The sequence below is a fragment of the Sceloporus undulatus genome, chromosome 9 (assembly GCF_019175285.1).
Source record: "Sceloporus undulatus isolate JIND9_A2432 ecotype Alabama chromosome 9, SceUnd_v1.1, whole genome shotgun sequence".
Taxonomy (NCBI): domain Eukaryota; kingdom Metazoa; phylum Chordata; class Lepidosauria; order Squamata; family Phrynosomatidae; genus Sceloporus; species Sceloporus undulatus.
The window spans coordinates 16,881,422-16,907,449 of NC_056530.1; the positions used below are offsets into that span (position 1 = coordinate 16,881,422).

Sequence of the window (26,028 nt, forward strand, 5' to 3'; positions counted from 1 at the left end):
ATTAATTCTGCACTGCAGGTGAGCCTTGATCAGCTTTCAGCCTACAAAGCAAGCAAGTGCTAGCAATGGTGAGTGAGGAAGTGTAGGAACAGAAGCTGTTGTTGACAATGGCAATGAGAAAGCACTTAGGAAAGGAATCTACTGAAATATCTTCTTCAATGGTCCTCAGAACCTGGACCTAACATTTTACTTAAGACCCAGCAAAAGAGTACATAATATATTGTCTGCTTCTCAATTAAAATGGAGGTTGCTGCTACAGAAGAGTCTCTGTCTTGTATTGTGTACATGCCAATCTAGTCATTCTCTTTAGTCAGATCAAGGTCCAAAACACACTGCAGAAATAATCCAGTCTGAGACTGCTTTAACTGCTTTGGCTCAATGCTACGGAATTCTGGGAACTGTAGTTTTGTGAGACATTTAGCCTTCTCTGTCAGAGAGCTCTGGTGCCACAATAAACTACAATTCCCAATATTCCCTAGCACTGTGCCAGGGCAGTTAAAGCGGTCCCAAACTATATTATTTCTGCCGTGTGTTTTGGAATATATATAGCAGGGCCTCTGATGCATAGTACATAGACAGCTGCCTTATGAGCAATATGTCAGTATTCCAGACACCGATAAGCAGTAGTTTCCTGGGATTTCATATGGGAACCTCTGTCCAGGCTTGGACATCCTGGGGATTGAATGTTGAACCTTCTTCATGCAAAGCATGCTCTAAAATGAGCTACAGACTTCCACAGTTCAGAGTACCAAAATGACCCAAATTTCATTCCAAATAAACATTTGATTTCTGGGGAAGTTTTTTATGTGTTAATGGTTATTGACCTTCCAAAGAAATGGTCTGTTAGGGAACTCTAATTGTTTTTAAGAGGATGTTTGCCAAAGCTAGAAGCCAAGGTCATTGAGCTACACCGTATAACACTGTGGGCTACTGCCAATTCACTTATCAAGCAGAAAGAGACAGGCTGCAGATGGGATTGTCTTGGGAATCACTGCATTTAGAGGGTTATGCAGAACTGTTGTTGTCAACTGACTTCAAGTTGACCCCAACTCATGGCAATTAAAATGCAGTTTTTAATGCATTTCTGCAATGTGCACATTTACTTGTGCATTTTAGCTAATGTATGCCTTTCTCTTTACCTTCTAAACCATATCTATGTGGATGTTTGAAAAATGTGTACATTTAAGTTGCCTGCATTGTTTGGTCTGTGCTAATTTTATTTTAACAAAACACCATACATCTTGCAAATCATGTGTGAATTCTTGTGGGGAGTGTCATGATGAGTTCTTGCACATCACCATAACAGCAACTACATTTTTATAAAGGCCAAGAATGTCCCCACTTCTTCCACAAGGTTTTCAAAGAGTCAGGTCAGTTGATTTATTGTGATGTTTGGCTGAGGCCTTTTTCCCAATAATAATCCAGAATCTTTGGTGCTTTGGGAGTTTCCGTGGAATTTAATTGGGGGTGGGAGTTCTTGGATTCCTATCCTTCTCCCTATAAAAAGAGAAAGGAACACTGATAAAGGAGGAGGCAGGGCTGAGCTCTTGCTACTTATTTATCAAGCCAAGAACATCTGCTGAAGGTCTGAAGGTAAGAGTCTCTTCCGAACTGTGCTTATCAGAATTTAAAGAACTGGATTTTTATTACATACCTCAGAATTATCTGGCTATGGTATCTTGCAAACTGGTATCTTGCAAACTGCAATCTAAAAATTAACTTCTTCCTAGTCTGCTAGTAACAGTGGTCAGCTGAAACTACTACACCCACATGGTCAAGAGTAGGTAATACTAGGGGATCAACCAAGGAACCATGGCCCTAAACAGACCGGCACTTTGTGCTGACCTGGGACAAAAAGTAGGGGCCAGCCCTATCTTCACCGCCCATGCACCATCTTGGTGCACACCCATCCATACGGGGAGCTCCATGATGCCGCACAGGTGTCAGAGCGCCCAAATGGCATTTTGCGGAAGGGGCGTCATCATGGCACATAAGTGCCATTATGGTGCCCCTTCAAAGAAGCTGCCTAGAGCAGCTTCTTTTTTAGGGAGTGGGTCGAGAGCATATGGCTGCTGTAGCATCGACCACAGCACCCTGGCACCGACCAGGGACAAAGACAGGCAGCTTTTAGTCACCCGTCTGTATACCCCTATCTCATTAAAGGAAAAGGTATTAGATGGGAAAAGTACTTTTTGAAGCTCAGCTCCAAGGATTACCAAGGTAGTATGGCCACACTTGCACCATCTACTCTCTCCTACTTTGTTCTCTATACTGTCCTCTTTGCAATAAATGTGTTCTCTTCCTTCTGCTGCCCTTCTGATTCAAGTAGAGTATGCTTTAAAGCCATAGATGGCAGATGGATCTTTTCTTTCATACTTTAGCTAGAGATCAGGAAACTCACATGAGGCTTGGGAGGTTTCAATCCTTTGTGACTCCCTCTCTGTGGTCCCAGTCCAGATTGCAGGAATATGGCTGAAATGTCTATTTCCAATAAGTATGACATTAGTTTCAATGGCTCTTTTCATAAAAATTGCATGAATAGAAAACCTCAAGAGCCCATAAGTGTAGGGGAGCAAAGGTTACAGCAGGGCCGCACCCTGGCATTGGTCCTGATTTGGACAGGGTCCCCTGCACTTATTCCAGATTTTTGAATGTCAGACTGGTCACTGAATAATTACAGAGCTTATCAGCCAAAACTTAGCTGATTTAGGAAAGTCCATTTTGGGGCAAGCAAGTTAAGTGAGCTCTCAGAACCTGAGCTTGGGAGAGTTACTTTTTTTGACCTGCAGTTTCCAGAATCCCTCAATCAATATGGTGTTGAAGTCACCAAAAGCATCTTTTCCAGTCCCTCTGAACACTGTGAGATAATTAGCTTGCTGAGAAACTTTGCTTATAACTGCTTTTCTAAACCTCTAGCAGCAACTTCAGCTTTAACCACCTGCCCTGTCCCTTCTCCTTTCTCTTGTTCTTCAGAAATAATCAGAGATACTGCATCCTTGAATTCTGGCACCAGGCCCTTATTCTTTCACCTGTAGAATACTGGCTTACTGGACACCATTAGTCAAATTTTTCTAGTGCAAGAACTTAATCTGGCTCAATAGTATAGCCCTGGTAGCAGCCAGCATGGCAAGTTATTACAGTGGTTTTGGTCCAAAACGGTACCCAAAATGCCAGCAGATGAGATGTGAGACTGCTATTCTATCCTTTAGAGTGCTGCAGGAGTCCAACTTGTGTCCCATTTTCTTTAAATCTACATAGAACATGGTGAAGTTACCAGAAGATTTTGAATTATAAGCCAGCATGGCGTAGTGGTTTGAACATTGGATTATATCTCTGGGGACCAGGGTTCGATTTCCCATTCCCCAAACCTACTAGGTGACCTTGGGCAAACCATATGCTCTCAGCCTCAGGGGAAGACAGTGACAAACCTCTGAATAAATCTTGCCAACAAAACACTTAGGGTCACTATATGTTGGAAATGCCTTGAAGGCACACAACAACACCAACAGTATGCTGATAATACAAAGCTCTATTTCCCCTTAAAATCTTAAATCCAACTAGACTAAACCTTCTGAATCAACTGAAGGTACACAGTGTTGGCTCAGCAAGCTCCTACTAATTCTCTGTTTAGCAGTAACTATTGGATTTATCTGCAAATGAATGAATAAATCGGGGATCATTATTTCAGTCTTTCTTTCTTGTTTGTAGACATGATAGTGCGGTGGATCTTCTTCCTTTTGGTTGGTTTGATGCTACTAAGTGGTGAGTAGGTTGCACCGATTGATAGCGCCACTTGCCTCTTCATTTTCAAGATGGCTAACCAGTGAGCATGTGGCAGGTGTAGAGATTCTTCTTATGTTACTCAACTGGAAAAAGAGGAGTGCTAGCAGACCCCTGATATTCATGCAGGAGAGGCATGAATCATCTCTCTAGTCTCCATCCCACTTGTTTCATCTCTACCAGGTCCCTAGTGAGCATTTTCAGCCCAGGGGGCCTGTTGCCACAGTTATCCAGGCTATTTGAAATGGGGGAGAGTTTGCATAGCTACTTTAAAGCTTCAACTAAAAGTCATGACAGATTTGCCACCACACTGACAAAGAAGCCACTGTCCCCCACTGTATGTAGTATATCACTCTCCATCCCTTTTGTAAGAACCCCATCTTTGTTCTCTTTCTCCTCGTTTCTAGGTTGTTGTGCACGATCTCGTGGGAAGAAATTTGTGACAGCATTTCTGCTTAACATCTGGGAAAGCCAACCCAATGCTAGGTTTGAGCTGCTTATCACTGGATATCGCCCTGCAACCACTGTCACAGTGATGGCGAAAAATCCCAGCTTTGAAAAAACCATTTCTGTCACTGTGGGGCAGACAGTCTCCGTTGAGCTTCCAGCCACCCTTGAAATGCTGAGAACTGACATCTTTAACAAAACTGTGCTGGTCCAAGCTAACAAAGACATCTCAGTATTTGCCCGCAACTCCAAGGACTACTCCATTGGTGCCACGGTTGTGTACCCAGTCCAGCAGCTGGGCATGGTTTATTATGTGGTGACACCTGCTGGTGATCTACCAAACACTTTCAAGGAATTTGCAGTTATATCCTATCAAACTCCCACCAGGGTTGCTATTCATCTGACAGGAACTGTGGCATTCAAAGGACACATTTATCCTCGGGGCAGCACACTTGTTGTTAACCTCCAAGCCTTTCAAGCAATCCAGATCCAAAGTTCAGATGATTTATCTGGCTCCTGGGTTGAATCCAAGAAACCTGTGGCTGTCTTGACTGGACACAGTTGTGCTCAGAAAAACACAGCCTGTGACCATGTTGTGGAACAGCTTCTTCCCATTTCCAGCTGGGGCACCACTTTCATTGTCCCTCCTCTGTCTTTCCAGAGCAAATATGACATTGCATATATTGTTGCTTCCCAAAGCACTTTGCTCAAGTACCAATCTGGCCTCAAAGAAGATTCCCATAACATGGTGGCTGGGCAAGTTATCCAACTTAAAATACAGTATCCTGAACCACTTTATCTCTCTGCCAACTCTGGAATCCAGGTTCTTTTTTTCTTCACAGGTGCAACAAATGGAAATAGATCTTATGAGCAACTAATACCTCTGTTAGCTGATGCCCCAAAGGAAAGTAGACTCTATGATCCATTCCTTGTCAATATACCAGACTTAACCGATTATTGTAGACTGTTCCACATTGACGGAATGAGTCAGACTGATAACTATGCTGTCATCATAGCTAATTCTTCAGAAACCAGCCAGTTCAAATTGGCAAAGAAAGCCATTGAAAATATCCATTGGAGGCCAATTCCTGGCACAGAATATTCTTGGGCTGAATACCTCATAGGTACTGAAATGAATACTTTGTCTGCAGAGCACTCCACCACTCCTTTTGGGCTCCTCATCCTTGGAGGCTTGTACCGCAATGGCTATGGCTCTGTGGCTCTTTGTTCTTGCAGTAAGTGCTCTCATTTTTATATGCAGCTAAGATGTGTGACTAAAGGCACCAGATCACATCTGATCTTGGAAGCCAAGCAGGGTCAGCCCTGTTTAGTACTTAGATGGAATACTAGGTGCTGTTGGCTATATTTCAGAGGAAAGAACTGAGTACCCAGATTGTTGTGGGCAAATTAGCTTACAGTTGTAAACCGCTTAGACACTGCTTAGGTGGTATGAAGCAGGATATAAATGAAGCTTGTTTGTGTTACATATTCCTTACCGAAGAAAATCCTATGAAATTCATGAGGTTTCCATAAGTCAACAGGCAACTTGAAGGCACACGTACATAAACACGGATTGCTTGCAATGAAGGAATAATTCAACAACAAAGTACTTCACAGTTCTGTCAACCGGACTGGGAGATTATTTTTAAATGCAGCATTCTTAATGACCATATTATGAGTGTTATATGGTTTGTTGAAATCTGGCTTGTGATTTCCAAATCCACCTCTGCCAACATGTTTTTTTGACTAGTCCAATACCATAGTTCAAACTCATGGCTTGTTGTTGGCTTGCACACTCTGGCTTGATTGAAACATGGCTTATCATGGCAATTGAACCTGCTAGCATAGCTTGTCTTGGCTTCTTTTCATAGAAGTCTACTCTGAAACAGGAAACAAACCAGAGACACACAAGAGAGAAATCATGGTTTGTTATTCATGATCTGAGCAACACAGTGTGGTCAATACAGCCATGGTTTATTGGTATTTGCAAACATTCCTGTATTAAATTCATATGGTGCCATTTCATAATATAGAAATGCATGGCTTCTATAAAGTACAGCTTCATCCATAATATGATGGTCCTCACTCTTCAAATCTAGATTAACATCAAGTTGTTGTTGTTGTTGTTGTTGTTGTGTCTTCAAGTCATTTCTGACTTAGCCACCCTATCACTGGTGTTTCTTGGCAAGATTTGTTCAGAAGGGGGTTGCCTTGCCTTCTCCTGAGGCTGACTGAGGTTCAATGTCTGAACCTCAGTCACCTAGAGTCCTAGTCTAATGCTCAAACCATCTGGCTAGCACATTAGTTCAGTCAATGATCTCACGGAAGAACTTCTTGCACTTCCCAAGCCTTGCCTCAGAAATCTACACATTTATCAGATTTGTCATGTGCTTAGAAAAAATAAAATATCCATAAACCTAAGTGCATACTTAAAAGGGAAAAATACTAAAATGTGTTCAGTTGGAGAATATGCACAAACATGGTTTGTCAGTGGGTAAGAAAGCATTTAAAAGCGAGTACATTAGGGGGAAATGTACAGAAAGTGGTTGCAAATTTCTAGGGTGAATAATCAAAGTCTCACAGCCTGGTACAAAGAAAAGATGGAATGAGAATGTAGGCAGGATTCAAAGCAATGCAGAGAAAATGAGACTTTTCTCACTTCTGTAATCTTAAACTCCGATTAAGGTTTGATATCCTGCTGATGGTGCTGAGTTTGATCATCCCTACTTAATATCTGGGAATGTTCAGGGATTGTGGACTTAATCTCAATTAAAACTATTCTTAAAATGAAAAGTCTGTATGTTTGTAAAGGAGGTACAGATTTCATTGTATCTCTCTTGTTTCTTTTTAGAATCTGTGCCAGGTTCTTCTGCCAAGAAGCCAAAAGGTAAGGTGCAATTAAACTGAAACCCTGGATGTAAAAATGCTTACAAGTTTTCTTGTCATCACTCCTTTTTCAGTTTTTTCCCAGCATTTCCAGGCCTGGCATGGTCCATGTTGGCTCCAGGGCCAAAACAGTGCCCCCCAGAAGGTACCCATGCCTGGTATATAGGATTTCCATTAGTCTTAATATATGACCATTTGATCTCCAGTGGTCTTTTATCATTTATAGTAGATTCCTGTTGTACATTTAAAGCATCTGCTTGCTGTGTTTTGACATCAGAAGGTGCTCTGTGACTATGATTTCTGAACTTGATCATCTCTTCTTATGGCTGTAACCCTGCATGACTCAACATAGCATAGTATTTCCTAACATAGAACTATGCTACATTGAGCCATTTCTCACTGCCATGTCAGCCATGCCCTGAAGGAAAGTGAGGAGGTTGGCATGTGGCTATGTCCCTGTTGTCAGCGGTAAAGTCATACTTAGGTTAACTTCTACTTGCATACTGTATACCACTAAAAGGATGTCAGCCTATATGTAAGAAGTGGGAATTATACCATATTTAAGACCCAACTTTCTTTACCCAACTTTATTCTGTGTCTAGGTACATTCCAGTATAACTGATGGATGTTTAAATATTTAATAGGTCTGATAGGCCAATTTCTTGTTCTTGTTTTAGGGTCAACATCAACCTTTTCTCCCTTGAAGCCAAAAGGTAAGATGATGGGATGGTATAGTGGGGTGTCTTTGGGGTGAGTCATTCCATCAAACCATGTTTACATTCAATGTTTATAATATGGGTGGGAACTCCTTTCATCCAGAAGGCCAATGTCAGTTTCAAAGGCATTGGAAACAGCACTGGGGGAAAAAACACAACAGTGAAAGAAATATATCCTGTTCCAGAACTGCTGCTGTATCCTTATGGGACAGAACACGGTGACACAAGAAACCCCAAGTCGGATGATGCAACATCTCCAGAGATCTCCACAGCAGTGCCTTTCCCCTTCTACAGCAAGAAGCACCATTCTCTCTATGTATGTAGTCCCTTGTCCAAACGAACTGCATCTCCATGGTTGCTTCAGCCCAAAGCCGATTGTTAATGTGCTAGATACATTGAATCAATGGGAATTTGGTAAATCAACACTCATGTAAATTCCAGTGGATCAACAGGCCTACTCTAGTTGAGATTAACAAGCAGCTCTAGGTCCTAGACTGCTATTTTTAAAAATCTTTCATGACCTTTGATTTCTATGGATTTTGGAGACCCAACAATTTATGTGCCCTTCCCATTGGTCTTCCTGAAACCACTCCTCCCACTCTTGGGCAGTCAAAACACAACAACAAATAAATAGTTAACTAACAGTTTGCTGTTCTTTCATACCACCAGATATCGTCTGCCTAAAACACCTCTTTTACTCTCTTTAATGGCAGGGTCACCCTTCATTGCATTGATGAAGCCATTTATTTATTGCCCGTTGCATCACCTGCAATCTCTGTTTTACATGTATCTTATAGTAAGAGGAAAGAATAGTAGTTATCACTCTGTACTTCATCTGAAGAGGTGGGTTTACATGCACAAAAGTTTGTGCTAAAATAAAAAAGCAGTCTTAAAGGTGTTGCTATATTCCTCCCCTCCCCTTCCTCCTTTTATTTTAGCTTTTCAGAGTCATTCTAGACTGCTGGGTGTTTGTTTTGTTTTTTCATAATCTTTCTCTCTTTGGCAATTGATTCACAGCAATTCTACTAAATTTACCTATTTTCCCCACTTTGGGCCATCTCCTTTCTTTTTGGCCTCTTTCTGCAGGTGGATAACAATGGTGTGATCTCCTTTGGCATGACGGTTCCAGAGTTTGTACAAACACCTGACCCTTTACCCCTGGATGAGGGGCCACCCCTTGTTGCTCCGTTTTGGGGAGATGTCTACAATCCAATCAGTGGGGATGTCTTCTGGAGGCAGACCCAGGACCCAAAAATCCTTCAACGCTGCAGTGCAGAAATCAGCCATTACTACCCTGAGATCTCTTTCACACCCACCTGGGCTTTCCTTGCTACTTGGGACCGAGTTGCCTATTTTGGATCTAAATCAAAAAAAGTAAGTCTCTGACTGCCTTGAACCCTGTAGTACCTTTGCAGATTTTTCCTGAACACATGGGAGCTACTTGACTCTGAGAAAAATGTAGAAACATTAATTTTGGAAACTACAGCTGTCAATGGCCAGAGCAATAGACCCCCTCCAGGAAAGGACCTTGCAGAAGGGCAGTTCTATGTATAATGCCATTTGATTGGGTGGAATATAAATTTATTATTATTATTATTATTATTATTATTATTATTATTATTATTATTATTATTAATTGGGTGTTAACTGTGTGTGTACTGGCTTCCCTTGCCATCACTCTCAAACTTGGAATAAATATAGTTCATCAACAAGATCCCAGCTTCTGTGCCAACCTTTTCCAGCTGTGCACCCTCCAGGTGTTTTGGATTATATGGGGTGGTATAGACTGCCAAAAAACGGCAGCCTGCCAGCGCCTGTTTTTCTGCCAAAGGGAAGCCGCAGCCACCAAACCGCGCAGCTTCCCTCCGGAGGAAAAAGAACTCATGAAAAGCAGGTTCTTTTAAAGTTGCAGGGGTGGCGTAACGAGTGCGTCACTGGTGCACCCATTATGTAAGGACCGTGCCATGCTGTGCGGATGCCCTGTGGTGCTTACGTAACAATGGCGGTGCCCATGTATACAGAGCGTCGCCATTATTACGCTGCTGCCATGTGCTAGGGTTGCGGGTGTGTGGGTATTCTGCCCTGAGGTAACCCTAGTGTGTGATGAGGGAGTCACTAACACGACTGACCGGAAAAAAATGACAGAGCCAAAAGCAGTAGGAAAAGAGGAAGACCATATCACAGGTGAATAGATGCAATCAAGGAAGCCATAGCCCTGAGTCTGAAAGACCTGAGCAGGGCAGTTGACAAATGGGGCTCTTGGAGCAATGTCATTCATAGAGTTGCCATAAGCCAGGGTCAACTTGATAGCTAAACTACAACCTTTGTTGAGGCTTGGGGTGGGGTGGAGAATGTGCTGTCATTGCCGTCACATTGTGATTCTCATTATTTCCACTACGGAGCTGGTGTGTCACTCTGTATGCAAGAAAACCTACTTGTGTGTGATTTCTTCTTTCTCACCTTCTTCCCCTCCTGTTACAGGTCAATACCTTCCAGGTTGCCCTGACCACAAATGGGGACTTATCCTTCATCATACTGAACTATGCAGACATTCAGTGGACCACAGGGACATGGAGCAATGGGGATGCTAAGACGGGCCTTGGAGGAATCCCAGCACAGGTATCTCTGAGTAGAATTGGCACCATATAGCAGTTATCATTCTGGATCAAAGGATCCACAAATAAATAAATAAATAAATAAATAAATAAATAAATAAATATTTGGCCTAGATCCAGTTACCAGCCCCAGGTCAATAGAATCACTCAACCAATTGCTGAATGGTAAATTGATAACTATTGTATGCATCCCATTCATTCAATTGGTGTACTTTGCTAGAAATTAGATTTCTATTTAGGCTTGTGTTTCTTATTCTGTAGTAGTGTGAAAGTCCTAATGGCTTTCATACAGCATATAACAAAAGCTTGGGGAAGTTTTTCCCCCGACTAACCTTCCAGAATATTCCAGCCACAATAGGTACTGTTCATGCTCTCTGGAGAATTCTGGGAGATATAGTTCAAAAGTACTTCTTCCAAGCTCTGTTCATAACTCTACTCAACTCTCCCCCAACCTGGTACACTTCAAATGCATTATGGTAGAAACCCCATAATCCAGTCACTCCAGTCAGAAGCATGTCAGAACCCTGCTGTCTTCACACTCTGTTCCCAAAGAGGGCTGTCCACACAGGGGCCAACCAGCACAACTAGGAGTCAGTTTATTTTGGCTCCTTTTTGTTGTGATCCTAAGGACTGGACCGCGGGCCTTGGCCTGGCTTCCAGCTGCTTTGGAAGCATGTGTCACCTAATCTGCATGCCTCCAAAGTGGCCAGAAGCCACTTTAATTGTCTCACATATTTCACCCCAGTGTTGTGTGACAGATATGTTCAAATGCACTATTGAACTATTGTTGTTGTTGCTGTATGCCTTCCAATTGTTTCTGACGTATGGCGACCTTAATATGAAATCCAAAGCATGTACTATCCTGAATGCTTTGCTGTGTTGCAAAAATTCATTTCCCGTTTTGACTCTTCCCCAGGCTGGATTTGACAATGGAGACAAAATAAATTACTACATCATGCCTGGTTCCCGGACCGCTGATATTCTCAATATTACGAAAACAAGCAATGTGAATTACCCGGGTCGCTGGGTATTCAAAGTGGATGAATATGTGACTGACAGCACCATGGACTGTTTCTTGTGAGAACAGAGAGGAGTAGATCAGATCCAACTATTAGTTCTTTGCTAAAACAGCTTAGGGCCTTCCAGGGTTTGTTGGACTGCACCTCCCATCAGACCTAGCCAGTTGGAAACTAATCCAAACTGAAATTGGGATGTCACTTCTTCCATGTTCCTGCATGCCTTTCATGAAATAAATGTGTATTTTTGTTTTTATTTTTTGTAACTCAGCAGTAGTTTTTGGTTGCTCCCAATTCCCTCCTTTTATTTCCAACAAATCAATCTTTAAACAAGGTTAAGCTGAAGTATCTGGGTTTTTGAACCTGCTGTATTCTCTCATTGGATCCCACCACCAATTTCTCCATTGGAATTAATTAAATACATTTTGGAATACCCTTTAATCTGTCCATTTAATTTCCCTTTTGTCTCATTCCTTCTTTTGCCCAGTTCAGACAGTGATCCATTTCTCCCTTGAATATTTGCAAAACTGCCACATGGATGTTCATAAGCCAAAGGATCTGAGGATCTAAGGACAGGGAGCTCCATCAGTCCATTGTTAGAAAGCTAGTCCAGAAACAGTGAAGGTTCAAGATCATAGTGTCTCTATCTAGGAATATTTGCCCCACCAAAATCTCTCCAAGAACTATAGAGCTAAATTCAATTGAAAATCCCAGCTAAAGTTGACCCGCTAAATCAAATGGACCTTGGTGAGTAAATAATTATGCAAGTCTCAAGGTAATCCTATGTGGATTTACCATTAGATTTGAAACTGTTTTCTTTCATTAGCTGCAAGAGTATTATTGTATCATATTACAATACCACTGCTTTATGATGGATGATGGCTTAAGCATTTCATCATCATCATCATTATTATTATTATTATTATTATTATTATTATTATTATTTCATTATATGCATTCTTAGTAAAAAGTGCATTTTGAAGCTCTGAATTCTAGTAGCACGCAACACAAAATTTCATTGGCATTTGCACAGGGTTCAAAATACAAACACAACCCTGGTGATCAATGGGGTGATAGATGTCGCAGCCAGATCGCCCTCACACCCAAGAGATATACTAATCCACCTTTTGCAACCGAGTGCCCAAACTGCAACCCAAATCCCACTTATTTATCGCAAAGTACCACATCCTTCTGGCTTTCTAGTAATGAACTCTGGCAAACTCTGTGCTGGGGCAACATCATGCATGCCCACAGAGAAGGCTCTGAGTGCCACATCTGGCACGTGTGCCATAGGTTCGGCACCACAGGTTTAAGATGATACTAACATAGCAACTCTACCAGCACCAAGTGAAAGCTAGCCCAGGCACAGAATGTTAGGAAAATAATGGAGAGGGGAGTCAAACCTGGAAGGGATCAAGGGCCCTGTCACACTACATACTTATAGGGCTGTGATTCCACTTTAACTGGAATGCTAACATCCTATGGAATCTAGATTTGCAATTTGGAGGAAGGATTTTAGAATGCTCAGCCAGAGATCTTCTGTTCTTCACCAATCTTTGAAGCCTAGGATTCTACAGATGTTGTCATGGAAATTAAAGTGCAACCATAGTACTATGATTATGTGGTGTGAAAGGGCCCCTAAAGTCCAGTTCTGATTTCATTTTTGTGATTGTGGGAATTGGGAATGAGGCCCCCTCCAATGTAGAAACCTCTGCTCCTGGAAATGCTCAGGACCAGAATAATATTTTTATAGGATTAATATATTTTTCTGATTCCTGGCATCAAAGTCCTCCTGAGAGCCATAAAAATGGCTCTGGGATTGCATCTGGCCTACAGGATGCACTTTATCCATTCCTTACAAAGACTCAACAATGAATGGTCCAGCGCACTGGGATCTGGCAGCATGGAATGATGGAGGCAGGAAAACAACGGTTTTATTATTTTTATATTGTTTATTTCAATGTTATGCTGCCTTTCTCCCAGAAAGGGACCCAGGGTGGCTCACAAAATAAAAACATTTTAAAACTTTACAGTCAGAATTTAAAAACATTTAAAACCATTGAGTTAAAACAGTATAAAATTAACATTGGTTAATGGTTAAAAACATAAATAATCCCGGAATTTGTAGTTTGGTGAGGCACCAGTACTCCAGTTGGCAGTGTAGGCCAAAGTCCTTGCAAACTACAAATCCTATGATTTATGAATGATCCTTTTGTGAGACATACATGTTCTTCTTAATGGGGGTTCCTTTGGTGTGAATCTAAAGCTCAGCACTTTCAGAAGAGGCCAAAGAAAGAAACCAGTCTGCAGCTCTTCAGCTGAAATGATATGTCAGAAAGAGCAAATCTCTGACAGAATTTTTAAAATGTTAGAAGTCCATGGCTTTCCAAGCATGAAGGATCTCAGAAGTATTCTTCTCAGTCTCCCCACTGGGCAGCTTTAGATCATCAGACTTGTCTCCATTGAAGTTTCCACATGGTCCACAGAGTTTCTCTGCAAGGGTCTCACTGGCTTTCACCATCACTTCTCCATTGGGATGGAGGTAAACTTGCACCTGAGTATCTAGGTCAATCATAGACCCATCCTGAATTCGGCTCACAGACACAGCATTTTTGATGTATGGCGTCTGTACAGGGCGCCCATTTACCTGGAACACATGAAAATTTGGTGGAGTTAAGATAAAGGTTTGTGATAAGGCCTAGATACCAAAACATTCCTTGTTTAAAAAGAGGAATAATTGTTGTTGTTAGCTGCCTTTGATTCAACCTCAACTCATGGCAACCCTGTGAATGAGATGTGTCTACCTCTCTGCTCGGATCCTGTAGGCTCAGGCCCATGGTCTCCCTACCTTAGGGCCCAAACAGACAAGCCAAAAGAAAGCTGCTTTGGGTCACTTTGGAGGTATGCTGTTTGAATGACACATGTATCTTAAGAGGCCAGAAGCTGCACCAAAGCTATGCTCCAGTCCTTAGACAACATGCATATCTCTAGGTGTATACAAACTGAAAAGTGCAATACTGAAGAAATGAAGGGAAGGATCAAGCTTTAATCAGATGCATCTTGAATATTGCTGTTAGTTTGCCATTCTTTGCTTACCCACATCTTGTTGTTACTTTTCACGGCAACGAATGTATCTTGAAAGAAAACATAGATGGCCTTTGCAAGCACTAAGCCATCATCGCTGTCTCTTCCGAAGCTGACTAAGACCCTGAACCAGGAGAGGGCACTGTCATTGCAAAGAAGAGCCAATTCATAGACCCCACTCCAGAAGAAATCTCCCGAGGCACCATCAAAAGAAGTGAGCTGGGCTTCTGGAGAGATCTTGCACCGGCCTTCTCTCTGCTCACAGCCACGCACCCCATCTTTAAGTGTGCAAGTCTTTCCCAATGGACAACTGGCCTCCTCACAGATCAGCTGGCCAGAGACGCTGCTACAAGTACACTTTTCTGTACAGCTGCTCGAGAAGATGCTCTCTCCAGCCTATTGTATCAAAAGAGAGGATTTCATAGTGAGAGCTGGAAAATCAAATAAACCTTCAAATGACTTTTTTATGTATTTACTTAAGATGTTTATATTCTGCCTTCCCATGTGAAAAAAAATATACATAATGATTTATATTTTTAAATGCATACACACTTTTAAAAGTTTGATTCCAAAGAAAGGAAAAAAGAAAAAGGAGAGAAGCAGAGAACCTAGTATTTTGTATGTGGGCTATTCAAATACATTGATATAAGCTGACCACATTTCTAAAACTACATTTCCTCGAAGCTGGCATCTACAAAATACATGCCCAAACCCCCGATTATTATATATTTACTAAATTTATATACTGTCCAAGTGGCAAATGTCCTTGGGATGATTTACAAACAGCAAAACACGGAACAATCAATAAAGCCATGCCTCAGATAAATAAGCATTATTTAGCCACTGAAATTCAGTCTAGATTTGGTCTTATGTTAGAGCAGTAATGATTACAATCTTTTGTAAGGTGGTATTTTTGTATGCACTTGGTGGACTATTGCAATCATTCAATATATTCAGGGCAGTCCATTTAAAAATCATCTTGTATCCGTGACATACCATGAGCCATGTTGTCCCCTTGAAAATAAGAGTGGAGAAATCATAGTTGTGGCACAAGCATTTACCTTGAGATAGAGTCCACCATGCACACAGCCACACCTCTCAATAGGCACACAGGCACCCCCATCAGACATGTAACCTTCATTACATTCACAGCCTTCAAAGCAATTTGTTGTGTACTGGATAGGAGTGGACACACTGAAACAACTGAAGTCAGAAGGTGCAGTGCAGGTTTCATAATGGCTGTTCGGGGGACAGATGAGTGCTGCAGAAAGAATCAGGAAAAGCAGTTTTAGTGGTTTTGAACTGAATACAATGGATGAATTGAGATGGGTATAACATGTTCTTTGCCACATACATATTGTCCCATTGATTTCAATGGTTCTACTCTCATTGGGATTAGAACTGAATTCAGCCCAATGGTTCGGAAATATTCTCCTTCTTAAAGAATATGAAACTTTAATGGGATTGCTTTCAGGGATTTGGCTTTATTTATTTATTTGGTATACTGTGTGGCTTCTACTGTATGTATGTGACTTGAAGGCACATAATAACAAATGTGTGGCAATGGAGCTTTTGGCACAAACTGTCTGGGCTGGAGTTTGCACATTTGAATACATTGGGAACAGTGATATCAGAATCTCCATAGTCCAACCTCTGTGATGAGTAGAAAGGTGATCACTTTGGTCTGGGGATTAGAATACTATGTCAGTACTATAGAATGTGAGAGATATAGCTTAGGGAAGATATAGTAGCTAGGAGCCAGGAAGCCCAGAGAGAGGGAATTAAGCAGTGGAGTAAACAAACAAACAAACAAAAAGAAACATGGGAGAAAGGGGTCTTGAAGAAACATGGGGAAATGAAAAAAAAACAGTGAATGTGAAACTGTTAAATTTCAGCCAACAAACCAAGCCATGTTTCTGTAGTGTAGGGAGATGCACAAGAAAGTGGAAAAGAAAATGGTTCCCTAAAAACTTACGACAGAAAGAGGCTGTTCTCCAGGCTCCAGTCTTGGCTCCAGATGCTTGACATGCAGCTGCATAGGCTTGAAGGCTCTGACAGAGAGATTCTTGTGCTCCATCGGTCACACACATACCATAGAGGCAATGATCAAAATACTCAGCAGGGCTCACCAAGGAGTGACAATCTCTAAATGGGCCTGATTTGGACAGGATCTTTCCACAAGCACTCACAGCCTTGTATGGTTTGGCTTTGGCTATAGTGCAGGTGGGGCATCTCTCCCCACAGCCATCAGAGCAAATGGCACCATCCACAGGAACCTTCCAAGAGGCCCCAAACTCCTCCACACTTTCAGTGAGCTCTCCATTGGGTAGCATGAAGTCATCCCTCTTATCTCCATTGAAGTTGCCACCCAGACCACACATGTGTCCTCGGTATCTGCTAGGCACAGACACATGGACGTACGAAGAAGTATCATAGAGGACTGTGAGGCCAAAGGAGGACTGGACAATGATGTTGTTCCCCTCCTGGGTGATCCAGAATTTCCCATCCTCTTTGTTCACTGGCAGAGTGTAGAACTCACCCTCTACCTATACCAATAATAAATATTATTATTTGGAGATCAGTTCTGGTCACACACAAATACATGTGAATACTATGCACATGACATTTTCTCAAGCAGGTGGCATACAAATTATTTGATTTTAATGTTAGGTACATACCATAGTCTTCCATTTCACTCCCCTCTCCAGTACAATAGTATATCCATGAATGGAGACCACAACAGTCTTTATTAGAATCAAAGGGTTGCCATCAAGCTTCTCATTTGCCACTGATACAGAGAAATCCACTATCCGTGGATCCTTGCTGCAGACTCTGGCTAATGTATAACCACAAGACCCATGGAAGCTAAAACTTGCCCCATCAAAGGATATATAATGAGAGTTTCCAGATGCTATTGTTGTTCCATATCCGAGGGGATAGCAACCCAGGATGCCATTCTCTGAAGTGCACACCTCATGAGAAAAATGACAGAAAAATTGTTGGCAGTCAATGGTTCCATCATCCATGCATTGACACTTCTCCTGGCAGGAAGTATTAGGATAAAACTCCTCTCCCTTCTTGTAGTATCTTCCCTGGTGCACACAGCCACACTCTGTCTGAGGGACACATTGATCCCTGCTGAGGAGAAATCCAGAATCACAAAAACATCCTTCTGCACACGATGTCTCACATGTTTTTGGAAAGGAATCATTGTGACACATAGCAGGGCAGCCACTTCCACAGAGCTCATAGTGGGAATTTTTGGGGCAGCTAAGGCCTGGAAAGACAGAAGGAGGGTCATTTTGTTGCTATTTGGAATACAAAGATTCTTCCCTGTTCCTCCCTGGAGGCACTAAGCCCCCTTAATTATTCTCTTCTATCATCAAAGTACTAACCAGGTCCAACCCTGTTTAGTTTCCTAAATCAAAAGAGATTGGATAGTTCAGGGTGGTATCATCTATTTGAAAATAATCTGATGTAATGTGTCATGCAAAGTGGGCTCTTGAACTCTATACACAAAAGACTTCTAAACCATTGTAAGCAATGAAATGTACTTACTATGAGATGTCTGGCTTGTGCACTACCACAGGAGTTAAAATACTGGGAGTGGATATGAAATTTAGACAGTGACTCTATATAGTTGTACCCGTCCCCACCCAAATATAAACAATTGCCTACTACAACTAAATGCCATATTTTGCACAGTAAACTGGGAATCTTTGCAAATGCATTTTGCTTTTTAAAGACACACCAGGATTATGCTGCACCTTCATTAAACATAGGCTGAGTTCCCATTATGATTTATAGCGAATTGCTGATTGGGTTATATGACTATTGTTTCCATTTGAAACCAGTTCCGATCGTGTGTGTGTCTGTGTGTGTGTGTGTGTGTATAGAGAGAGAGTTCCCAAACTGGGCTGCCCAGGCTTCCACTTACATCACTGTTGATGCACAGATGATTAATGCATTTTGAAGCAGTTCAAACTAGTGGGGATTGCAATCCTGCCAAAAAGAAGCAATTACAAGGGGATAATGAAAAGATCCACTTTCATAGTGGGAACGACGGACCTTTTGGAATCGATTTACCAATACGGAGCGAAGGCGAATCGCAAACCGGTTTAAATGTAAGTGGGAATAAGCCCATAGGTTCAGTTTAGACATGAAGGGGATGCCTGTTTTCTCCATTTAACCCATTTTCCTTCCTGCAGCAGGATTTTCTCAGAGATGCATGCCTCAGCAATCAGGTTTTCAAATTATGCAAGTGTTTAACTTCCAATGATCAATCACAAAACAATACATGACTCATCACTGAGGAACATCACATGCTGTGAGAAACAAATACCTTTTACGACTTGAGGGAACACCTCTTCTACTTAAAAACATTCTAAGCATATCATCTAGTTGGACCCCAACATTCAATAAGCAGCACTTACTGCAGAAGGAAGCCGATCTCCACTGCCCAAGCTGAATGCCATGATCTTGACAGGCTGTCACATAGGCAGTGATGGCATTGCAGAGTATGTCATGGTGACCCCTGTATGCACAGGTGTCAAAGACACAATCATCAAAGTAGATTGTTGGGTCAATGATCTTATGGCATTGTTGAAATGGTCCATCGTTTCTGACAAGGATCCCACAAAACTGGTCCCCCTTGTAGGTCTGTATTGATGTTTCCTGGCATACTGGACAATCAGTAGTACATCCTCCAGAGCATCCTGGGACCTCCTTCAGCTTCCAGCTGTCTGTAAACTGAGTTTCATCACTAGCTTCAGTGCCATCCTTCATGGAAAAGTCATCATTGATATCCTGATTGGCATTGCCACAGAGCCCACAGACAGCATTGGCATACATACTGGGAAGAATGACTCTGGCATAGCTGTACCAGTCAAAGCTGACTTTCAGATCAAAGTCTGTTTTGATGAAGCCATGGACCCCACTGATGTAGACTTTGATTTTGTTTTCATAGGTGAATGGTGGGTCAACAAAGATTCCATTGACCTGAAAAACAGTAGTTATAGTGAGGGCTTTTAGTGAATTTATGGAAGTGGTAGATTTGCTCTGACCATCATTGAACAAAATGGACAGTTAATGCTACATGTGACGGCTTTACTTCTTTTGGTCCAAGCTAGAGAATCTCCTCCTCTCATTAGCTGCTCCTTCCTTCTGTCACTTGCTTCTTCTGCCCTCTCTTCCTTTCTCCTTCTCCATTTGTCCTTCCTGAGATTTCTGTTTTTTACACCACTGCCAAGTTTGTATCTTTCTCTTTGACCATTTTGCCACTTGGTACTGTGCCTATCTTTCTGCTCTATCTCACAGTTCCATAGGAGCTTCTCACAGTCTAACCAGCCCATACTGAGCTTTGCTTTTCAGTCTTTTATGGGATGTTAAAGCCAACCAAACAAATGTCCATACAGGCTAGTTTCTTCCACAGACAAGGGTCATTGTAGAAAACAGATTTATTTTGTATCATAAGAGAAGTGGGGCTTCTTTTCCACAGTCAATATACAGTGTGGACAGGGTATCAAACTGGATTTTCCATGTTCACACATCATCCTCTGCTATAATAATATGTCCAACATGGTTTCCTCATACTGTACATTTCCCGGCCCTTACCATCATAGGCTGACAGGAAAGGGGGCAAAAATGTAGAATACAATGAAATCACAGTATATGTTGATTACACTAAACGTTACCAGGGATGTGTCTGCACTACACAATTATAGCTCTTCAATTCCACTTTAAAATGCTTGACTTCCTCATATGAAACCTGGAACTTGTAATTTAGAGTTTGCTGCCAGACAACTTTAATACAGTAGTGCAGGGAGTGCACTGTGGAATTCTACGTATCTCATCAGACTACAAATCCCAGGATTTCCAAAGATGAAGCTGCGGCAGTTAGAGTGATATCAAAGTGTTGTAATTGTGTGCTGTGTATACAGCCCTGGAAGAGGAGGGAAAGCAGCAAAATGTAATTTTGTAGCTCTTAGAATATATATAAGAGAGAGTGTGTGTGTGTGTGTGTGTGTGTGTGTGTGTTAGAAACTCTCATTGCTTAAAGTTTTGCACCACACAGAAAGCTCCATATATAGTGAAGACCCTTCTCTGCAGACGATCACTCTCTAAACATGGAAGACATACACAGAACAAGGGTATCCTTCTCCTCTCACATTCAGATTAAACCTGTTCTGAATACTTGAATAGGGCTTATGTGTATCACTCTGCTCAAATGTTCAAAGAATGTGTGAAAGTGTGAAGGATCATCTATGCACAGATCTTCCACATGCAACCAGGACCTAAAATTTCTTAAGCTTCCTGACTGTGTGGAACGCCTCTATATCTAGTAGAGGCTCTTCTTTATACTGCTGCTCTCTATATGTGATGAGTGATAGTGGGGGGAGACACAATATGCATGCTCCTCTTCTCACACATTTGGAATGGCCCTTTTTTTAAACACCAGTTCATGTGTTTATGTGTATCTTCCCCATTTCAAAGAGCCTTGCTCCCTTACCCATGTAAGCACATATTAAAATGTATTAGCAAGCTCCCTTTAAAATCACCTAAGGAAAAGACTCATGCGCTGTGACACTGACCTTCAGAGCATATTAGGTGGCTGCCCAGATACTAAACGCATAATTTGAACCCTTATCATCTTTTCTTTTGTCCAACATACCTACCTGAACCCTGCGTGGATATTCTTGGCTCAGGCTGATGGTCATGTTGTAGACCTCCAGAGTCATTACTTTGGTGAAGGATACTGCCTTATTGCCTCGGTTGTTATTCTCCACACTGACCAAAAATGGGATGAGGTTAGGGTCCTTGGAACAAACCCCCGCCATCTGATAAATACATGTCCCCATGAAATCATATTTCTTTCCATCAAAGGTGCTATAGTGAGGGTCTCCAGATGCTATGCAGGTGTAGTGCTTCGGGGCCTGACAGCCCCGGACCCCATTGACTACAACACATTTCTTATTGCCCTTGCAAGAATCTTCTTTGCACACAACCTTGCCTAAAGTGGGGTCACACTTGCAGAGAGTATGACAGTCTTCATCATCCCAGAACTCCTCCTCTGCCTTGTAGGTTGCACCTTTATGAGTGCAGTTGCAGGTCTCCACTGGGACACATTCGCCAGCACTAAGAACATAGCCCTCATTGCATTGGCAGATGGCAACACAGGTTTCATCACACGTTGAGGGAGCAGTGCGGTCAGAACAAGTTATCGGGCAGCCATTTCCACAGGCCTCATAGTGACTGTTCTCAGGGCAGGATGCTGGGACTGGAATGGGATCTGAATGAAACAAAGATCAAAATTGGCCAAAGTTTTGAAGACTTTTCTTACAGTGGGAATTTTTTTTTACTAAAATTACTCTTGTTTCATTCAGTAATGAAATTAGCAAAGAATTACATCCTTACTCTGTTCATTTGACCCTTCCATATCAAATTCAGTGCCTGAACACATCTATTGCCCATCTGATCTTTCTCTGCCATACCTGAAATGGACCTTAAATGGCAGCTTGCCTTCACATTCAGCTAAGGCTTATCGTTCTGCTTCTCCAGCAGCCAAGAGTCATTGGTTTTAATTCTGTTCTCATTCTGATGATGTCTCTACTGACACCATGTCAAAAGAAGGATCGAAATATAATATAAAGGCCTGATTTTTTTTCTACTCTTCTTTCAATAGAAAGGATGGCCAAGAAGGGCAGATAAAGAAGCTGAACTACCAGCAGCAGTGTAACTGTCAAATCAGGTTGGCATGTTTTAAAAAGATCTCCATGTGAGATTTTTGGCTCATGCAGGTATATCTTGTGCAGGACTAGGAACCCTTTGGATCTAGAGATGTTGTAGCCCCCAATTCACCAATGGCCCTGTTCAATTTGGTCAATGATAAGAGACCATGGACATAGTAGTTCAAAACATTTGGATGACCAATACCTCCCTGCCTCTTTCCTAGCGTTCTGCATTGAGACAAACTATCAGACTTTCCTTTGGCATGCATTCAGAAGCAGAAGATTTGGCAGCAGCCCTGACTGGATAATATGTAAAGAGACTGGCTGTATTTTATGTGAAAGATAAATAGTGTAGTAGTACAGAAGGTACTTTTTATGCCGAAGGTCCACATCAGTGATATTTGTATATGAACAGGTGTACTCTGGGTGAATACAGATACATTCTATCCAATGTGCATCAATTAATTTCTTCTTACCATTAGAAATGCAACTCATGGTTCCGTTTTGGAATCCACAGGCCTCATTGACAGCACAGCTATGAGCTTCACATATTAGGCCATGTTCGGGGATGCAGATGCAACTCTCCTGGCACTTATTTAGTAGAACGGTTTCATTGGACTGGTAGGAGGTTTAGAAAACAGTTAAATAAAGCAGTAAAATTATGACAGACATCTCATCTATGAAATCCAGATCGGATAAAAACATCTAGGTCTTGGAAGTAAATAGAATCCACTCAAGGGTTCTGAATTAGCTCTTGCTACCTGATGGAAAGCTACATCTACACACACACATACACACACACACAGAGAGAGAGAATAAACTGTAATAGGGGAAAGAAAATCAGTTTCACATTTCATGGGATTCTTAAAATAGCAAGTACTGTATTTTATAACAGGAAAAAATGTGAATTTTGATAAATTCTTATCTTTCCAGGGGCAACCAGAAAGCCTATTTAAACTGGTGTATTTGGCACCAGACCCCTTAGTAGTTTTTAAGAACCGCAATGATCTGCATCTTCAATAGTGTGAATAAGTTATCAGATCGATTTGGATCATGCAGTCATTCAGGAAATGAAGGTACCTCCATTTTGCTGTAGAACAGGGGCCAGTGGGAACTTCAGACTGGATTTCAATGCCACGGAGCTGCCTTAAAACAACGGTGAATCAATTTTGTATCACGGATGTGAATCTCTTCATGCAAAAAACATAAGTGTGACTGGCCCCTTTATCTATCCATTTGATTTCACCCCAACTACTTTTTTTTAATCACATACTTTCCATCTCAAAGATGTAATATTTTGCATATTCTCACCCATCCTTACTCTAAACGTAAACAAGTTTATTGAATAGCCCAAGGGCCGTTTCAAAATACTCAAAACATAGGAATACAAACAATGCCACACACACACACACACATATATAATGTTAATATAGTGCACTAAGTGCAATAAACCACAATACAATATAGATACATATGGCCTTACTCTAAACAGAATACAAGACATTAATGCATATGATAATAATAATAATAATAATAATCTTTATTTATACCCCGCCTTTCCACAATGTGATCAAGGCGGCTTACAGGTAAAAGACAATAAATTACAAGTTAAAATATTACATATAAAAATTAAAACATCGATAGAGGAGTAGGGACGGGAAACAAACAATCAAAATATCAGGGCAAGAATAGAACAACAACTTTAAGATAGTTGGGGCAAAAAACAAATGATACTTCAAACACAAATAAAAAACCCTAAGGCAGGCTAGAGCCAATTCACTGAAAGCTTTCTTGGGATATATTTTTGGCAGAAGGGACTGAGGATCACTATAGCAGTGCTTCTTAAGCTATCTGATGTCAAGGACTGATATTATATGTGTGTCCATTGGCTGCAATTTTCTTCCTTTCCTGGGAACTCCCAGGGACCAGCAGTTGTTGAGACATGTACAGACATGGATCCATGGATCACTATTTTGAGTAGCACTGCATTAACCCATGTTTGGTGCTAGAATTCATTGCTCAGCACTGTTTTGTGTTACCAGGGGCCTGAACAGACAGGCCAAAATAAAGCTGCTTCAGGTCACTTTGGAGATATGCTGTTTAAATGACACATGCATCTTAAGAGGCTAGAAGCTGCGCCAAAGCTGTACTCAAGTCCTTAGGACTGGAGTGTGTCTTTGGTGCAGCTTCCGTCCTCTTAGGACATATGCATCATTTAAACAGCTTACCTCGAAAGTGACCCGAAGCAGCTTTATTTTGGCCTATCTGTTCAGGTACAAAGACAGATAGTAGAACTAGGCTTCTACTTAGCTGCCTTGGGCCTTCTACAAGGAGCAAGGTGGTATATACATAAAATAAAACTTAATGTGCATTGAAAAATATAGAGGTTTGATTACACTTGCTTGCAATGACCAGTTGGGATGTTTGGAGTAAAGCCAAACACAAGCATTTAGAAGAAGAACTAAATCATCTGGTCCCTAAGAAATACTGAGAAAAAGAGAAACAGAGGGTGAGAGAATCAGATCCTAAAGACCAGCCTACCTTGAAGTAGGTTCCATTCACAAAGCACCCACAGCTCTCTGCAGGAACACATCTAAACCCATCAAAGAGGAAGCCATCATCACACTGGCAACCCGCAGAGCACAGTTCTGAGCATGGTTCAGGATCTGTGTTCCTGGCACAACTGGTGGAGCACAGATCAACACAGTCTTCATAGTGACTATTAGCTGGACAGCTGGGAGCTAAAACAGACAAGGGCATACACATTAGAATGTAAACAATGGATAGTCGTATTCAAAATTGGTGGCAGGGGAGAGAAGTCAGTTTGAGTAAACCTGGCAAACTGGCCTAGATCTCATAACAGTTAGCTGGGAAGCTTAGAGCTCAGTTAGAAAACCATTCACATTACATTAGGGAGTAGGTCCCGTGGGTGTCTCACCATGACACTACATTTCTACAGTGGTGGGATTGCCATGCTCCTGTGAGACAGGAGTGCTGCTAGTAGGGTCTCCCATACCAGATAGGCTTCAGACCTGTCTTCCATATCAGACAAGTCAAAAGCTGTGCAACACCACATATCAAAGGAACATGGAATGTGAGACACATTAATCAGGGGAAGCTAGACATAGTAAAATAATAAATGGAATAAAACATTACAATACCTGGGGTGAGTGAGCTAAAGTAGACAGGAATGGGATGCTTTGAAACTGATAATTACTAGTTTTTTACTCAGAAGAGTAAAATCTAAGAAGAAATGGGGTAACCATTTCTTCTCCAGGCTAAACATCCCCAGCTCCCTAAGTCGTTCCTCATAGAGCATGGTTTCTAGACCCTTCACTATTTTAGTCACCCTCCTTTGTCCATGCTCCAGCTTCTCAATATCCTTTTTGAATTATGGCATCCAGAACCATACGCAGTATTCCAGGTGAGGTCTAACCAAAGCAGAATACAGTGGCACTAATATTTCCCTTGATCTAGACACTATACCTCTATTGAGAAGACTAGGACAGGGAAAGGCAGCTATGAAAGAACTGGACAAGATCCTAAAGTGCAAAGACTAACACAGAATACTAAATTGTCCAAACCATTTTATTCTTCATCACCATGTATGGATGTATGAGCTGGACAGTAAAGAAAGCAGAGAGAAATAAAATCAACTCATATGAGATATGGTGCTGGAGAAGAGTGCTGAGGATACTGTGGATGTCCAAAAAGAGAAACAATTGGGTCCCAGAACAAATCAAGCCCAAATTCCCCC

At 41.6% G+C, this 26,028-nt stretch overlaps 2 protein-coding genes across 2 annotated transcripts in view; one reads left to right on the forward strand and one right to left on the reverse strand.

Moving 5' to 3' along the window:
- The first annotated feature begins 1,534 nt into the window (after nucleotides 1–1,534).
- On the forward strand, nucleotides 1,535–11,716 carry LOC121915849 (IgGFc-binding protein-like). The gene is made up of 9 exons (XM_042440421.1): nucleotides 1,535–1,593; nucleotides 3,709–3,762; nucleotides 4,188–5,462; nucleotides 7,079–7,114; nucleotides 7,791–7,826; nucleotides 8,015–8,145; nucleotides 8,916–9,203; nucleotides 10,311–10,448; nucleotides 11,361–11,716. Exons 2-9 carry the CDS (start codon nucleotides 3,711–3,713, stop codon nucleotides 11,523–11,525), a joined length of 2,121 nt encoding a protein of 706 aa, XP_042296355.1. The 5' UTR covers nucleotides 1,535–1,593; nucleotides 3,709–3,710; the 3' UTR covers nucleotides 11,526–11,716.
- Nucleotides 11,717–13,485: 1,769 nt separating this feature from the next.
- The window catches only part of LOC121915846 (IgGFc-binding protein-like), a 40,590-nt gene continuing 28,047 nt past the window's right edge, over nucleotides 13,486–26,028 (reverse strand). The window contains exons 4-12 of the mRNA XM_042440416.1: nucleotides 24,813–25,012; nucleotides 22,748–22,889; nucleotides 21,219–21,832; nucleotides 18,978–19,542; nucleotides 17,223–17,821; nucleotides 16,520–17,090; nucleotides 15,606–15,805; nucleotides 14,557–14,940; nucleotides 13,486–14,107 (exon numbers count right to left, since the gene is read on the reverse strand). Coding sequence (XP_042296350.1) covers nucleotides 13,829–14,107; nucleotides 14,557–14,940; nucleotides 15,606–15,805; nucleotides 16,520–17,090; nucleotides 17,223–17,821; nucleotides 18,978–19,542; nucleotides 21,219–21,832; nucleotides 22,748–22,889; nucleotides 24,813–25,012 — 3,554 coding nt within the window. The 3' untranslated portion in view covers nucleotides 13,486–13,828. The remainder of the gene's footprint in view (nucleotides 14,108–14,556; nucleotides 14,941–15,605; nucleotides 15,806–16,519; nucleotides 17,091–17,222; nucleotides 17,822–18,977; nucleotides 19,543–21,218; nucleotides 21,833–22,747; nucleotides 22,890–24,812; nucleotides 25,013–26,028) is intronic.

Coding starts and splice junctions, on each gene's coding strand:
- LOC121915849 (XM_042440421.1), top strand. CDS start 3,711: ATGATAGTGCGGTGGATCTTCTTCCTTTTGGTTGGTTTGATGCTACTA. Junction 5,463..7,078: donor TGTGGCTCTTTGTTCTTGCA/GTAAGTGCTCTC, acceptor GTTTCTTTTTAG/AATCTGTGCCAGGTTCTTCT. Junction 9,204..10,310: donor TTGGATCTAAATCAAAAAAA/GTAAGTCTCTGA, acceptor CTCCTGTTACAG/GTCAATACCTTCCAGGTTGC.